Source organism: Cupressus sempervirens, chromosome 3 (assembly GCF_028749045.1).
Source record: "Cupressus sempervirens isolate cs-2001-9-10 chromosome 3, ASM2874904v1, whole genome shotgun sequence".
Taxonomy (NCBI): domain Eukaryota; kingdom Viridiplantae; phylum Streptophyta; class Pinopsida; order Cupressales; family Cupressaceae; genus Cupressus; species Cupressus sempervirens.
Window position 1 is genome coordinate 154984625 of NC_143120.1, and position 18093 is coordinate 155002717.

At 36.3% G+C, this 18093-nt stretch overlaps 1 protein-coding gene across 3 annotated transcripts in view; it reads left to right on the forward strand.

The window, feature by feature from the left end:
• The window catches only part of LOC149565228 (uncharacterized), a 196891-nt gene that overhangs the window by 110361 nt on the left and 68437 nt on the right, over positions 1–18093 (forward strand). For all 3 annotated transcript variants that reach the window (XM_089818779.1, XM_089818778.1, XM_089818780.1), the window contains 4 exons: positions 6732–6791; positions 6909–7036; positions 8591–8873; positions 8961–9027. In XM_089818779.1, the coding sequence (XP_089674905.1) occupies positions 6732–6791; positions 6909–7036; positions 8591–8873; positions 8961–9027 (538 nt within the window). The remainder of the gene's footprint in view (positions 1–6731; positions 6792–6908; positions 7037–8590; positions 8874–8960; positions 9028–18093) is intronic.

The window sequence follows — 18093 nt, forward strand, 5'->3', positions numbered from 1 at the left end:
ATTTTCAAGGATGTATCTTCCATTAATAAAACCTGTCAGAGTCTCTGTTACCACCTCTTTGAGAAGATCGGTTATCCTTCTAGCTAGGAGTTTAGAAATGATTTTATAAGAGAGGTTAAAAAGTGTAATTGGTCTCCAATTACCAATCTGAGATTTATCCTCTTTCTTAGGAAATAGCTTGATGACTCCAATATTGGTGTCTTCCCCTAAAGATCCTTCAGAGTATGCCTCATTATATAAGTTAAAAAGTTCCAAAGAAATCCAGTCAATGTTTTTCTTGTAGAATTCAGCAGGGAGGCCATCAACACCAGGAAATTTATCATTTGCCATATCTCTAATAGCTGCTTTGATCTCAACAGTGGATATATCCTTGCTCAAAGTTCTCTTCCAATGTACTGAGACTTTGTTAGGAATTAGTTTCAAACATTTTGACAGGACTTCTTCTTGGGAATCGCTAAATTCAGATGTGAATATGATGCATGAGCATCCTGGTGTAGTGGGCAATCCTATAGGAGCATTAGGCTTGGATTTGTGGACCTTGTGTTTCACGCGTTTGGGATTACCTTCAAGGCATATTGGTGGACCTTATCCTATGCGCACATTAGGATTGGAGTGATCGTGTTGGAGTTAAAGCCTTTTTTGGTGGTTGTTGGTAATTTGTTCCTATTTCCTGGGTGGACTTTGAAGATTGTTTCTGCGAGCTTTGACCCGAGGGAGTTGGCTTGTGTGATCTTAGATGTGGATTGTTGGATGGCGTGTGGTCCTATGTTTAAGGCTGCGTAATGTTATGTTGTCATGTGTGTTAGTTGTGAATTGTAAACTTGGGGCTTGTCCTAATTATGCATTTAATTTCGTCTGTCAAGCCGACTTGTGACTTGAGTGTGTATTTAATATGAGTGTTTATTTAATTTAACTCGCTAGGCCGACCTGTGGCTTGGTTTAGTATAAGTAGAGGGTTTTGTGATGTCTAGAGTCATTCATTTAGGATGGAGTTAAGCAAGAGTAGCTAAGAGGAACGAAGTTTAGCAAATCTAGTAGCTAAGTGTGGGCTTGGGAAACAAGAAGGTTGTGTGGTGGCTTGCGAGCACAAATTTATATTCTTCTTGGGGTTTCTACCAGATAGTGGGTCTGAGCTAGCTAGGGTTTGGATCTTGTGAGGTTTTGCAGAACTATTATTCTAATTGCTGATTTATTTGGCCGTAACGTAGAAGGCCTTACAACTGGGCATATTGGATGTAAATCTATTGATTCCATTATGCAAATTGGCATTGTTTTGGATCTGAATCTTTGAGTTATTGTTATTCTTCTGCTGTGTGGTTATTTGCTAGGGGCTAGGTCATCTCCTTTGGGGATACACTTGCCTTGTACTGCATCAGAATAGCTTCTGATAGTAGTTAGAAGAAATGTGATTAATATCCTGAGGATCATTGGTGTATCCCATATCTCCTTGAATGCCTTCTATTAATTCTCTTTTTTGTTTGGATCTGATTAGGTTAAAGAAATATTTAGATACCCTATCCCCTTCATGAATCTAATTAGCCTTAGCTCTGATCTTTGGTCCCTGAAATTTGTAATTCTGAATTTTCCTAAGCTCCATTTTGGTAACAGAGAGTTGTTGAACAAGAATGCCTTCTTCTCTATGCTTCTAAAGGCTAGATTCCAAATCATTAAGTTTATTTTGAGGATAGTATTCTTCCCTATTCCTATCTTTAGCCTTCTTTTTTCTCACAGTCTGATATAAATTTTTCCACAGTTCGGTAGAAATATTCCTCTGATCAATGAAGCTTAATTTTTTATTGCACAATCTAGAAATATGAGTTGTCGTTAGGATAGCTTTAGAGGTGTCTGAGACATTGAGAAGGGAGACATTTGATTTGAAGGATCCTTTCTGTCTATGTCCCAGTCCATTGTTAGTCAATCTTTTGAAATCAACTGCAAAGCAAATAGGAGAGTGATCTGAGATAGATGCTCGGGAGACTTGAATGGGAAAGGCTCCAAGGTTTGAAGGAAAAGAGATCAAGGAGGCATTTGCATATACTCTGTCAAGTGTGCAATACACTCTGTTTTTGCCAATTTGATTCTTAGTCCAGGTGAACCAGATATCATAAAAGAAATGTTTTTAATTACAAATGGGGTCAATGAGGTACAATTTTCTTTTGACTTTGGTCCAGAAAAAAAAATTCATTGCTTTTCCAAGAGTTACTGATACCCCCACATTTATCTTCTCCATTTTCAATCATGTTAAAATCACCTGTAATAATCCACTGAGCCTTTGGTAGCAACATGGCCATTCAATACCATAGTTTTTCTCTATCATGTTAATCGTTTGCTGCATAAACTTTGCAGATGCCAATGGTTTTATCATGAATGGATAAATTTATCCAGACTATTCTGTTACAAGGAGAGGTTCCATGATCAAAGGTGAACTCTTCCCATTTGGGGTGAAACAAAATGGCTACACCCCCTTTCCCCTTCTCATGGGAAGAGGACAAATGATTGGCTTCATTCCATATAAAGTTCATCACAGTGAAATAATGGTATTCAATAACCTTAAATTCTTGCAAAAACACAAAATCAATATGCTGTAATTTATTTTTCCAATCTCTAACTACATATTTTTGTCAGGCAGTTCTAAACCCCCGACATTCCAGCTTGCAAACTTGAGCATCAAGGCTTATTTGGGTGTTTTTGGAGTATCACAGAGGTTATTAAAGCAGTCAGGGAATTCAGGTCTTTTAGCTCTATTGTTGATGCTATTGCTCTTAGAAATTGAATTCCTATCAAGCATTTTCCTTTTCCATTCTTTCTTCTTAGCGCCAACCACAGTGAATCCTTCATCATTAGAAGTATCCTTGTTCATGGTTGAAGCATTTTTCTAAGCTTTATTAGTTTCAGATTCATATTCACTATTGGATACAAATGCCTCCTCTTTGTTTTTAGAACCCTCACCCTGAGGAGCCTCTACCAACTCAATAGTATTATCTTTATTTTGAGGGATGGACTGATTATTAAAATTGTCTGGTTCCTTCAACTTAACATCTCCCTTCCCTATACTCAGTCCTCTCACTAGATTACTATATTTTAAGGATGCAGTAGATGATTTTCTGATATCTTTATTCATCCCTTCTGTGTTGTCATTGATAGATTCAATAACCAATTGCTGGGCATTCTTCTTACCTGTGGTTACATAATTGTTCTTAGAAATAGATTCTTGGATAGAGTTCATCGATTTAGGAACATCATTAACAGCCTCATTAGTGGTAATAACTTCATAGTCTTCTTCAAATAGGGGATTGGAAAGGGAGTCAAAAGAGTTCTTGGTAGGAACATAAGGTTTTGAATGGCTACAAGGTTGATCAGTAGAGATAATGTCATTAGAAGCATTAACATTCTGATTGGAAGGCTTAGGGGGAGAATTAGCAACAATTGTGCTTTGGCCAGAGGGTTTGAAATCTCGATCTAACAAATGCCAAGCTGAGACTAGGGCAATTTTTCTTGCTGTGAGTGTTTTTCTTGCAATGAAAACAAGCATTTTGATTACCTAAAAGGTTAATCTCCCATTCAAAGAAGGATTCATCAAGCTTCAAAGCCAGTCTGTTGGGGACATTCACTTCAGTAGATAAGGCAATAAGAACTCTGGCATTGAGATGTGGTCAGGTAATCTTAGATTCCTCCACTTGAAGGACATAAGCCAACTTCTTTAACATATGGGGCAAGAAGGGCCAAAACTCGGGTTAGAGATTAATAAATTCTAACCAATGGGGTGGAGATCTTGCTATCACTTGTTTAAATTTAGCCATCCGTCGACCAGGGGAAGGCTCTAAAAGTAGTTTTTTTACTACATTCCTTAAAAGTTCTTTTGAACACTTTTTCCTGCATAGTATGGCTTTTAAAGAAGATATCAAAAAACCTTTTTAAAGCATTCTACAAGAACTAATCTGAATGCCTAATTTAGTCCCCCAAACATTATTCAGCCATTCATCAAAGAATCTTCTTGAAGGTAGAAATTCAGAATCAATAGCAGCCAAAAAAAATAGCAACATTTTTTAATATTATTTTCTGATTCCTAGCAGCAGTCTTCATATCGTCATTTGAAGATGGTTGAAGAGTTTCACAAAAATCTGGAGGGGCCATATCATCTCCTCCTCTGGTGTTTGAAGAGGTAACTCCGCCACATTCTCCAACTCTTTTGGCGGTTCTCCCCAAAACTTCTCCGGTGTCCACTGCTGCTACCATGAACTCTCCTTCAAAATCTGCTGTAGGAGGGCAAATGGTTTCAGATTCCTCTGTAAGGACTGCTTTATAAGAGGGCTTTTCTCTTGCAGACGGTTTTTCTCCTGCAGGTGTTTGCTTTGAAGGCTGCTTAACACTTTCATTTTTAACATCTAGATTTTTAACACCATTTATGGTACTTTCTTTCTGATAAACCGTCCCTTCAGTCGTATCTCCAGGGTCATCCGAGGCCATCTAAACTTAATAGCATTAATAGGAAACTGTCCCAACGGCCGGATACCAAAGGCAAAACCAAGGAAATTATGAGGGAGGGGAAGAAAATCAGACAGAGTACAAAGAAAATAAAATAACGAAAGAGAAACACAACGAAAGCGAATCACACAAGAGAAAAATATAACAGGCTGGAGACAATCACACCAAGATCAGACCATAGTGAACAGAGGGAAAAAAGAGAATGGTACGGACCCCCAAAATGGTCACTTCGGGGATTGCACCAGTGAGAAAATGAATAAATGTACATGCAAGGCAGACCAAGTTGCAGATCGCTTCTTCTCCTGAAAGATGGCCACAGTTTAGTAATATTAGTGAAGTGTGTTAATGTCTTTGAAGAATCTGAAAATGCTTGAACAGCTGGAGATTCAAGTCCTATCATCAGGAAAGCCTGTAGGAGAAATCACATACAGTGAAAGAGAAAGCTGCATTTGCTGTCCAGAAATCACACATCAACTTAGTCTATCCGAGTGAAAGCCAAGACCTTACAAACATAACCCTGGGGTCATATCACTTGAAGAATATTATCATGTGAGATTTCCTCTTAACAAGAGAGGGAAGAATATACTCCATATATTTTATTCTGTGTTGGTGGCATGCAAACACCCGCATCAACACAACTAATTGGCATCAAAGAAGGCATAGAAATTGGTTTACATGCATTTTCACTTGCTCCTTACTACATGTAAATATAATGTGTAAGGGGAAATGAATTTATGGGATCTAGACTTAGAGTGAGCTGACTTGGATGTTTTTGCTGCCACACAGATTTCACATTTTTGAGGTGGTCACAGCTTGCTGGAGTACTTTTCCTGGGAGTGGCAGTGGGGCTGTTTGTACTTCTACTCCACACATATTTGAAGATGATGATGTTGGTCTCAATGAACATGCATATGATGGAGATTACGGATTGTATTTTTAATTGTTGTAAAATGAATATATATTACATCTGAATTTGACAAATTGATATTAAATTATTAATCTGTATTCGTAGTTTTTATGTTAGTTTTGTTTAACATATGGTTGAAATTGTGTAAGTGGAGCTGAACGCTAGTTTTAGGTTGTAAATATGTGTATATATTTGGGATTTGTTAGTATGTTCTTTTACGGAAGTACCCGGCCCCAGTTTGTTTTTTCTGTACTGGCTTACTGTACCCACATACATGCCCTTGTATTACATTTTGATTTGGCAACATAGATTCAACCAAGTTTGCTCCAGCTAATTTGAACTGGAAGATATATCTTTGAGGCTACTAATATGCAATTGTCAATAGGATTTGCTGGCCATTGACCATCCAAATGAATCAATGAGGAACACCAAATAGTATCATCTGGCTCTAGCCAAAGGTTTGACCCTGCTTTGAGAGGTACCTTCCTCATGAAATCAATCCTGGCCATTAAAGGAACATTTGGTAAACTGCGAGTAGCAGCACATTAATATGGAAATATGTCCCTTGATATGGAAATATGTCCCATGCATGCTACCAAGCAAGTGTATGATGTTATATGTATGGTTAAATAGTGTAATTAATATCATATTATATTGAAACATAGATATGGTGGTGTATTTTACTATGTTGCTTTACTATTAGTAGAGTGGTGTATGGACTTATTTGTTGTTGCATACACACACACATATATCTTTAATGAAAAGATATGTTTTGGTATGGACGAACCCAGAACGAATCGGAACCCAACCCAAAAAATATTTGGACGAATTTTGAATCTGAATCTCGAACCCCCATCCGTACCAGCATCCGAACCGGCAACTTAGTTTAATTATTGTTAAATACATATGTACAAGCTATATCAAAATTTAATTAGGAACTTTGGATTCTCACATTCATTTTGAGGTCAATGACAATACAATGTTCATGATCATTCGGTCCGACTGTTTCTCCTGATAAATGAAAATACCAGAATAATTCTTTTAAAGAGTCGGATATGGTTTACTATCTTCTAGCATTTTATACATTAGCATCTTGTTAAAAATATACTATGGGTCACCTGTCTGATTATGGTAAAACCGTTTTGGAAATTCTTCACAGATGTAGCCTAGTTTGGTTTGGATGGCACAACAGATGTAACTATGTTCATGCTTGACCTTTTTGATGGAACTTTTCTACAAATTTTTCTCATTGATTGTGGGTTTTGTTCTCTCTATTTTGAAAAGCTTTTCTTTTAAGAGATGTATTTTAATTTCAATCTACCATCCTATGAACATGCAGGTTGAAGGGGTCCTTCTAAGAGCTGCAAATGAACTTCAAGCACTTCAGGAAGAGCGTAGGGTATGAACTTGCTGCAAAGTTGGCTCTTGCATACTTCTAAGCAGTATTACATAAAATACAAGTGCTTTAATATAAAAGTTAAACTGGTTGGGCAACCTATTTTTATGACACTTGCAGAAAATAGATCTGAAGACAGCAGAAGCATTGGACCACTTCCTAGTGAACTTGAAGTTATGCGCAACAGGAAAAAAACCCTTCACATTCATAGTTGATGATCCAGCTGGAAATAGCTTCATTGAGAACCCGTATGTTTTTTTTATGCTTGAAAATTTGAAACACATTTTATTGGATAAATAGAAATGTATTCTTCTTGTCTGAGACATATTCGTTTGATTTGAAGGTGTAAGTTAGCATTAAAGCTTTTTCTGTGACTTTAAATTCACACCACTTCATCGGGAACTTCCCATAGGAACTTGTAGTATGTTCGTTAATATCATTTAATTTTCGTTAATACAGGCTGCTTGATAAATTTATTTGCAATCCTGTGATTCAGATCTAGTATGATGGAATGATAATCTCCATGACATTTTAATAAGAGTTTGGACCAGGTGGTATTTTCGCTTCTTACATTATGAATATAGACACTAATTTATGAGCATTAGTAAACTATTTTAAGCATTGATGTCTGCAGAATTTCCAGGCAATTTTCCTCTAAGAAATTTAGCTAAATAGTTTTAATTGTAAAGTTTTAGAGATCTTATTTGGAGGAGACTAAACAAATGTAATTTCATTCTTGAGATTACTTTGATCCTGGAGAACGTTGAGTTTCTAATTTAAATGCTTGACTTCTTCCTTTTATGTATGTCTAATAATAATCACTACTAAAGTCTGTGAGAAGATTTCCTGATATAATGATTCATGTAAATCCAATATATATTCAATATATGAGAAGTAGTATTCTGATTTTAACTTGAGATCGATATGCCTATTTTATTGATATGATCTGCAGATTGAAATAGAGCAAGTATATATATGTTGAAACATAATCACGTAGGGACATGACCCTACGTGATCATGCCTAAACATATATGTAATTGCACTGCTTCATAACTAAACACAAAACCACCCGATACTAATCGGAGTGTAAAACAAGACAGAACACATGATTACTAATCGGTGTATAAACCAAAGCAAAGACACCTGATACTCAATCAGCGTGTGCCAAGGCAAAGACACCCAATACTCAATCAGTGTGAGAACAAGGGTCTGACGTAATTGATACAAACAATATTCATGATCCAAATACTTTATATTATATAAGAATGACAAGTCATTAATAAATGGACTCTCAAGGATAATTGGTATTCTGCAATATAAGTTTATGATATATAGATAGATAGATAGATATGACAGAACATGAATAATCAATATATCATTTATATGTTTCAATTCACTAAGAAGTTAACATTCTTAACATTAATAGTTCCAGGAGGGTCTTACACACACACACACACACATATATTTATACATATGACAATGAATATGAATAATCAATAAACCATTTAGATGTTTCAATTCATCAAGAAGCTAACATTCTTAACATTAATAGTTCGAGGAGGGTCTTATATCTCTTCATTAATTTGTGAAGTGTATTTAAGCTGAACTTTCATGTTCCTTATGTTGTTATTTGCTTTTGGGTTTTCCTGGCTTGAAGCACATATTCTTGCACTAATTGAATTAATGTTGTCTGCACAGTGCATACCATGCACCCAACATGAATATGCTAAAATAGCTTTTAATACATTTATCTACAAGGTTGTTGAAATATTTTCTAATCTTAGTTTGTCCATGATATATAGGTATGCTCCATCTCAAGATCCATTACTTTCTGTAAATTTCTACAACCGTACATCTGAGCAGCAAGAAGCTTTAGGATTTCTTCCTGATAATGATCAAATAGCTGCTGAAAAAACTATGGATCAGAATGCCCCTATTTGCAAGGACGGAACACGATATGTTCCTGCAGGAACTAAACGAGAACCGCATGGTTCTGTTGGGGCACTGGCAGTGCACCGAGCTATTGCTCAGGGTAATAGTGCTGAGGTTGCTGCAGCGCTCTTTAAATATTCAACCCCTGAAGAGGTATAGATACTGAATTTTCTTTAACAGTTTTTGTAAGTAGCTGTGGAAGTGTGCAAAACAAAAACATGATAATATCCTGCTTCTCAGGTAATGACTTTCCCAGCAACTTGTGGGGCATGTGCAGCACAATGCGAAACTCGAATGTTTGTAACTAGTATCCTTTTGTAATAATGGAAAATAAATGGTTCATTTTTTTCCAAAAACACGAGGTAACTTTATTTGTTTTAATTTTTAGAGCTTAGACTTTCTATCTAGACATGTTTGTGAGTTACCTTGAGTATGTTTTTTGTACTAGATGAGCACATCATCAAAGGTTGCCCTCATGACTTGTTCGCATCCACACTCTTGCAATATAGATAATTGAATCAATGACTACTCATAGTGTCTGCTTGAGAAAAGATTGTGCAAATATGATACTTTGCAATATGATGAAGTTTATGCAAATCATGGCCCTCGATTGCATTAGTTCCTTTCCTTCGGTGTACATTGTTATCAAGTTAAGAACCCAAGTATGGTTGTGGATAAACGTGTGAATTTTCAAGCATCTTTCATTACACTTTTGAATCATCCAATCTTGCAAATTGGAGGAGAAGTGTGAACTAGAAGACCAACACATACCCCAACTAAATAGGGGAGCTACAATGGTAGGGTTGATGAAATAATAATTGATGACTTGATATTCAGAGACAAAGACTCTTGAAATAAGAAATTACAAAGGCGATGTTTTGAAAAAAATCCAATCATTAACTAAGAACTGAAATAGAAATATACCAAACTATCTATCTGACAGAGAAAATAGAAAGCTGCTAACTAAACTACTTGGACAATGTAAGAGACATAAATGACCATAATAAGGTAAAATAATACAATATTGTTCTAATACCTTCCCATAATGGTCAATTAATTAAATAACTATCCTACGAAAGATAGAACCTGCAAGTCATTTGGCAATGAATGCATAGAAGGCTGACTTCTCTTCAGAATGATCTGCAACATGAGCTTATTTTTTAATTTTTGAGACTCTGTGGTTGGACTTTTGATCAGCCAACCGCTTTTTCCAGAACAGCTATATATGACCAAGTTTACCATGAAGGTGGCATGTGGTGTTCTTTAGATTTTCATTACATTTGTTGACTCCTTTCTGCTGAATGGACTTGCATTTGCCTTTGTCCTGGGCAGTAAACACTTGTTCCACATTGCTGCTACCAAACTGTTGTCTTCACCTGGTCATTGCAACAACTTATTGCACAGCTCATCAAACTTCAAGCCACCATTAGTGGAGATAATGTTGAGAGTTTCAATGAAGTACTCATAGGATTGTCGTAAGCTTTTCAGCATAATGATCACCATAACCTATTTGTCCATGTTGTTATCAGTAGCCTCTTGCTGATTATGTATATCCTTGATCTTCATAAGATGCTCTTGCAGAGACACCTCGTTGTTCATCATGATGGAGAACAATATATTCTTTAAAAATAATGCTCTATCCTTGACTGACATTTTATGCAGATTTTCATATGCGTCCAAATCTCAGCAACAGTCATGCTAGATGGCACTTCTGGAAGCATCTCATTGGTGATAGATATTGAGCAACATAACCACTTGACAGTTATGCTCATCAAACTTGTCCTGATCTTAGCTTGCCACTATAGGGTGAACCATAGTTCAAAATCTCGTTCTCTGCCACTTATTAGTGAGGTAAAAAAAAAAGTTCTTGGCAAATATCAGAGATAAATCGGCAACTTGTCGGGAATTTTAAAAATAACTTCAATTTAATTAGTAATGCATTTTTTTTGAAAATTTAAACAAGGATATGCATCTAATTTGTCAATAATGAGTAAACAAACCAAACAAGCTGATCTAGATATACAAATGCAATATGTAACAAAATTGCATCCTCATGTGGAGTATCAATTGCTAGCAACTATATTCTGACACTGAACTCTAAATCAAACTAGAAATAGAAAATTATCTTTGCAAAAAGATAAGCAAATACAAGTGTCAAATAAAATATGAAACTAATCTACATCTCCCTCTTCCCCTTACCACTTAAAAAAAATGAATTTAGAAAACTTACTTGTGAATCCGGATTTGCTTGAAAAATCTCTTTGGATCTGCTTCAAATCCACTTGTGATCGATCTACAAGGCTGCCAAAAACTATTTATCTCTGGAAAACCCCTTCTTCTCTCCTCCAAAAACTCAAAATTGCAAAATAAACAATGAATGGGCAAGTCGCTGGGTTTCCCACTTTTACTGGTGCCATCCAAGAGGAGTAGTTATCACGAGAAGTTCACAATTTATTGCAGAGAAGTGGCCAACTAATCTGCGAGAATTTGAGGTCTGTTGAATTTCTTGCCAGAAATCCTTACGTTTTCTGGTTTTGCAAAAGTTCTCGCGAGAAGTAGAGATATCTGCCACTTCTCAGAGAGATTTTAATCTATAGGGCGAACAATGTTATCTAGGAAATATCTAGTACAGGCACTGGTATTCAAAAATCAAGAATATCCTTGTAATATGCCCCAGATGACATTAGATAATATGGATCTCTTGCACTATCAGGACGCCTAAGTGTGGCTGCCACTTCACCCACGATATGCAGACAATATATTTATTAATTCTCAGCTCAATGCTTTTCAGACAGTGATCGAACTGCAGATAATATCTGAGAAAGGTATACATAAATCATCGGCAATTTGAGCCAATTCATAGTGCAACCAGATTGGAGGCATATTCAGACTTCCTCAAAGCTCACGCCAAAAAACCTTGGTCTCTATTTTCATAAAAAATAATGCGATAAAGGTATGGTTAGATTTCCAAGAAGCATACACTTTATAACATTTTAATAGCCAAGGCTTCACCCATACACTAAAGCCACTTAGCTTCTTGGAGATACTTTTCACTAACAAGGCTTCAACATCACACCTTCAAATCATAACAAAGATCTCATTATTTTATTCATTAAGTTATACTTACTTAATAATTGGCAATATGCAACTCAATAATGAAGCTCGATAAAATGCCAATGGAGCTTGGACTAAGAGTGCCACAACTGCATTACCAAAAATAGAAACTATGCTCATCTGACTTCTATAAATAGCAAGTCACTTCAATAGAGATCCTCAAATCAAAGTGTCAGCTCATGAGGGCTAGATGATGAACAAACATTAACAAGCTACTGGAACCTACTAAATCGGGGACATTACAGAGCTGGTATGTTGGGATGATCTAACACCCAAAGAGTAGGACACCATTTTGAACAAAGTAGTAGTAGGGGTGTGAAGAAAACTTTCTTGGTGACACTAGAGTGAAAGTGTATCGTGGATGTCATTAAGAGCTGGTAATTGTATGGATGATAAATCACATCTTAGGGATATGCATGGGGAGAATGTATAATTGGGCATTGGGACTCTCGAAAAGAATTCAAGAGTTGCTTACTCTTCAACGAAAGTGTTTCTATATGAGACGACATGCCATCGGTTTGTTCCTTGATGCCATGTGGATCTAGGTAACATCAAATGAGTGGGGCAATTACTAGCTACTTAGCTGTGTGAACTTGTCCACACCAGATATTTTCTACTCGACACTTTTGGATACTCTATTTAGAGGTGACCAACAAACTAGGAAGAGGTAACAAAAATCACAACACCAACAAGAGTATGATAGTGAAATTAGTGGAGAGGAGTAAGATACCATTGAGGTGTCTTCAGCTAATGTGTGTGTCGCATATGTAAGTCTCTTAGCTACTGGAGGGTACAAGGACGATGATATCTATGAAAATATCATGATAACTATTCTACTAAATATGAAAGTGGTAGTGTTTGAGCCATTGACATGACTAGTATAGTCATTGATAGTACCATTACTACTTTCCACGGCACCATCAAGTGAAGTTCCATCCTCAACCCCACAATAGTATAGTTGGTGGTGTCACTAGTAACAACAACATTGAAGGTGCTACCATGAGGGAAAGGGGAGCCATCATCGTCATTGGGTGTGCTACCATTGCTAGAATCTCCAGTTGTGCCAACACTACCATCGCTAGAGCCTCTAATTGTTGAGGGTGCATAAATGCTAGCCAATGATGTAGAGGGTGAGATTCATGCCACCATTGGGCTAGAAGATGACATGGAGGAAAATATCATTACAACTATTCTACCACACAGAAAAATGGCAGTGTTTGAGTCATAAACATTACTAGTATAGTTATTGATAGTGCCATTGCTACTTCCGATGACACCAACAAGGGAAGTTCCATCTTCATCCCCACAAATAGTAGAGTTGGTAGTGTCATTGGTAGTAGCAACACTGAAGGTGCTACCATTAGGGTAAGGGGAGGTGTCATCATTGGAAGTACTACCATTGCTAGAACCTTCAATTGTGCTAGCACTACTGTTGCGATCTTTGTAACAACATCGCCATTTACAATGGGATCCCCAACTCTTTCTATCCTCAGCATCCTTCCAACCTGTACTGAAAAACATAGCACTCCTGATTGGACCCTTTCTTGAGCATATTGTGACTATTCGACTATTCGACATGTGTTATCCACCAAATACTCTGAGTAACATTTTGATGTCATGAGTATTGGCCTCTAGATTATCAACATATGATATTCGCCAAATACCCTAAATAATGCCTTGCAAAACATCAACATATGATATTTATGACTTAAGTTATTGTAAGATCATCACCTTCCAATAACTTCTGCAAATACAAGTGATAATCATTTGGAAGTCCTTACTTCCTCATGATGTACATGGGGGATAGGCCCATTAAATCATGCAATCACACACATGATACCGAAAGTTTTACATGAAGTCAAAACTCCCTCTTATTTAAAAAACCATATTGAAACTTATCCTCTATCCGTTCCTTCAAATGGATCTGTCAGACTCCCTTTGAGCATCAACCTTCTGAGCTCTTTTACCTTTGAAGAAGTGTCCGACTCTCTCTTAATCTGATATCAATCTGCCTTTTCCTGCAAGAATATCCTTAGAGGAAAAGATCAAGGCAAATAGCTCTTATATTAATAAAAATCACTTTTAATAATTATTCTCAATAATAATATCATTTAATTATAAAAACATTAGAATTTTGATTCTATAATCAATTCTATTTCAATATTCGATGTAGTTATCATAATTTATTTCCTTAAACATTTTATCTATCCATAGATATATTCTAATCACATATGCCTACATATAAATTCATCTCAATATACATATTGACATCACAGTAAATTATTTCAAATTTACTATCTATTATAAGTTATCATCTAATAATATTATTTGCTATCAATAAAATTCTGATCATTAACATATTCTAATCCCGCACCTCACTTTCTTCTGTGGACCGCACCTCATGTGCTTGCGTGGGTTTGCATGTCCTTTTTGTGGAATCTCCCCTTCCAATGCATCTCGTGGATTTCATTCAATAGTTGGTCGCCTTTTAATATCCTTGTTTTATAATGTCAATAGCTCCTTTTACATATATAAATCCACGTTAGATATATGTTGACATTATCGTCTATCAAATGTTCTATTTTCGGTCGTTGGAAATTGATTATCTTATAGGTTTATATGCCTATCTCCTTTTATATTCCATCTTAAGCCCACCTTTATTATCCTGTGGTGGGTCCACTTTATCCATGTGGGGTATCTCCATTTAATGTGACGTGTATATATATAGTTCTCGCCTTTCCAAAATATGTTTAACGGGTTGAGGCATTGATGTATCATGCAGCCTTATCAAATATGCTCTGCCTTATACATTTTCTTCTGCCTTTGACTAGATATGATTTTGGCCCTTGTAAATAAGAAATTCATTTGGGGCAGTCGATCAATAGAGACACCACACAGGTGGGAGACACCTACGCCTGACAAGCAACTAAGAATACAGGTTCTTGGGCAACCAGTATTTATAAAATTCATCAACGCGGAGCCTCATGGAATTGGCGATATATCAGTAAATATAACCCATAACGTAGACCATTGCCATGGAAATCATGATGCCTTCCTCTTCCTCATTTATCATTTTTGGTACAGTGAAGAGCATGGATTTTGCGTGACATTCTTTTATCGATGCCAAATGCCAATCACCCCATGTGTTGTTTTGACTAATCGAGCTTTGGTGCTTCCAAATATGCCCATCTCTTTGTGGATTGAAGACCTCTACAATTAGCGCTATAGATGCCTCAGCTTTGCAATTTGGCCAAATGGGCCCTCACTCCTCCTTTATCTCAACCATCATGCACAAGTTCGATATTCATAACCTTATAAACATGAGGTCTTAGTGTTTGCCAATATAAAAAATATTATTTTTTGATTATTCATATCCCAATCTATGAGCTAAAGTAGCGAAATATTGCCATCGTATAGGCCACATAGTGTATCATCCTTTCTAATCTCTCTGTTTGTAAACATCCCTTTATTGTACATGTTCTAGAAGAGAATTGTTTGATGTCTCGAAGTTCAAACCCTCTCATTCGCTGCGCGTGAACTTGGCTTTGGTACCATGTTGGCTTGTTATATATATAACCATGATTAAATTTGTTATTGTATTAATTATTTGATTAACAAATAGACATGTACCTTCATGGGGCATGTCTCTTCATGGCTTATTCTCAATATAAATAAGAGATCGTTGTCATTTGGAAAATACATACCAAAAACATGACAGTGATATTACATTGGCAACAATCCTCCAAAACCAACAAAAAGAGAAGCGATTTTGGATTGAATCAAAGAAATTAATTAAATATAAAATATAAAATTAATAATTTATTTATTAATTTCCCAAAAAATTGAATTTGGATAAATGATGACACAATTTCCTCATGAAGCTAAAAGCATCAAATTGGCAACGTTTTTGAAAAGTGGGACAAAAAACGACAGTGGCACAAAAATCTTTCCAAAAAGTTGGCTAATATTAGCCTATAGTGTTAATGACAACTTTTTATGAAGAGGGTCTATATAAGAAACCACTTCATTCTTTCATTGTCACACATAAAGTTGAAGAGCAAATTGAGAGTAAAGAGTGAAATTCTGAAGGCTCGTGAGAAAGATTTTGAAAACATTTCTCCGAGAAAACGTGAAGATATTGAGAATCCCTGAGAGAGAGAGAGAGAGAGAGAGAGAGAGAGAGAGAGAGAGAGAGAGAGAGAGAGAGAGAGAGAGAGAGAAGAAATTCTCTTGGACTTTGTGAAAAGATTGTGAACTTCAAACTTTTTTCAGCATTGGAGAAATTAGCATGTTCCTTGAGGAAAGCATAGAAAGTGAATTTTGAAGAAAATTGAGAAATCTTGACAAATTTCCAAAATCCTCTTCCGAACATTTTTCTATGATGGTTTTCTATTTTGTAAGAAGGAGGAATGGCAGATCCTTGAGGAATAGGAGAGACTTGAGGACAATTGATAAAGAATGAGTAGAGAGAATTCTACCCCTAATCAAAAAGATCCTTTCCGAATGGGCTGAAATTGGAGAATGAATGAATTCAACAAAATGATGTTTGGGTACAAGCTGAACACTCGGCCACCATAATCATGAATCGTGGAATTGTTGCTACAGCCGAGTTTCCTTTGCCTTTCAACATTTAGAACTAATTGTCAAATGTTGCAAACATCATAGCCCCAAATACAAAACAATCAAGGATTCAAATGGAAACGTTCTCACAGATTTTTCTTCGACATCCATATTTGAAGCATTTGGGCTTCTTTCACCCCCAAGGATGGTGACAAAAACATTGAAACTCAAAGTCTAAATTGTTGGGATTCAATTTTGTGAAGAAATCATTAATAAGAAATGTTTGAAAAAGAATAGGTCACATCATTCCAAGATTTCCAATGAGTTGGTGTGGCTCGATCTTGTAGCGGGAGTATAGTGATATGGTTATGATGCTTAGTTGTATTATTGGGACACTTCATTCGGAGCTTGAATGTTAGGTAGATGATGATAGGATAGAGTGGGTTGGGCTCAAATGTGAAACCCCGAATGAAAAGCTGATAAATGTGGAGCACACAAGGAAATTTTATATGAGCTCCTACGTCATCTATATGCTAGTTCGAAAGATGAAGTACGATGGACTAAGATATAAAGGGTTGAACGGGAGTGGAACCCAACACTTGAAGGGTCATAAATGCTACTTGTTGATGCATGTTTATGACCCTCCAAATAGGAGAACAAAATACTGAAATATCTTTTCCTCTCTTGAAGAAAGTCTTGTATATGCTAAGATTGCAAGAAGATCATACGACGATTCCAAGGTTCCTTCAACTTTAGGTCTTGACTGTGGATAAGCTTGGTGGTTGATGTGTTTTTTAGATGATCACAAGTGGCCTTACATATATTTACTAAGATTCATTTCAAGTCATACTGGATGTGGGAGCTATCTAAAGGTTTTGCAATGAAGTACTGTTTTTTGGATTTTCACAAAATATGCAGAAATGAAATGGGATAAGGCTTAGGAGTTCCATTCTAATCCTAAGGGGAGTGATGCCAAAAGATGGTATTTTGGTAGGAAAATTCCTTAATTTATGAAGCTTCGCTTCACCAAGTTATACTACAACTACATGTGCAGTGGTGCAATCTTCAAGGGTTATGCGAAAGTTTTTCATACCACTACATACACCATCATAAAGAACAATGTATATGAATGATAGAAGTTAAACATATACATGAAAGGGGTTCAAACTAACTTTGCACAACAATTTAGAATCACTAAAATGTCAAAAGTATGAACCAAAGGAATTCATCAAAACACCATCTTCTCCATTGCAATCACAACACTTTAACTAAACTAACTTAATCTAAATAAGGGAACTTAAGAGAACAAGCAAGCACCAAGACACATCAAGTATTTTATCAAGCTTCAACGAAAACTCTATTATCTCAGTAGGTCATAGCAATAGTCATAGAAAATCCTCCCTTACAAATGAGAAGTAAGGCCTTTATATAGGTCCTTGATTACAACAGGTGGCTTGGATGAACACAAAAACCATTTGCCCAGATTGTGGCACATTAATTCTAATTAGGGTTAGGGCAAAGAAAATGAATCTACACTAATGCAATAAGGAATCTACTGCTATAGCGGGTAATAAATTCCCACTATGAATGCTTGTCCAGAAGGGAGTGGGGTGTAATAAATGACTACTAAGCACACACCCACTACACAATAAATGCATCTATCCTTGATTCTGCCTCTTGAAGGCATGGAACTGATCTA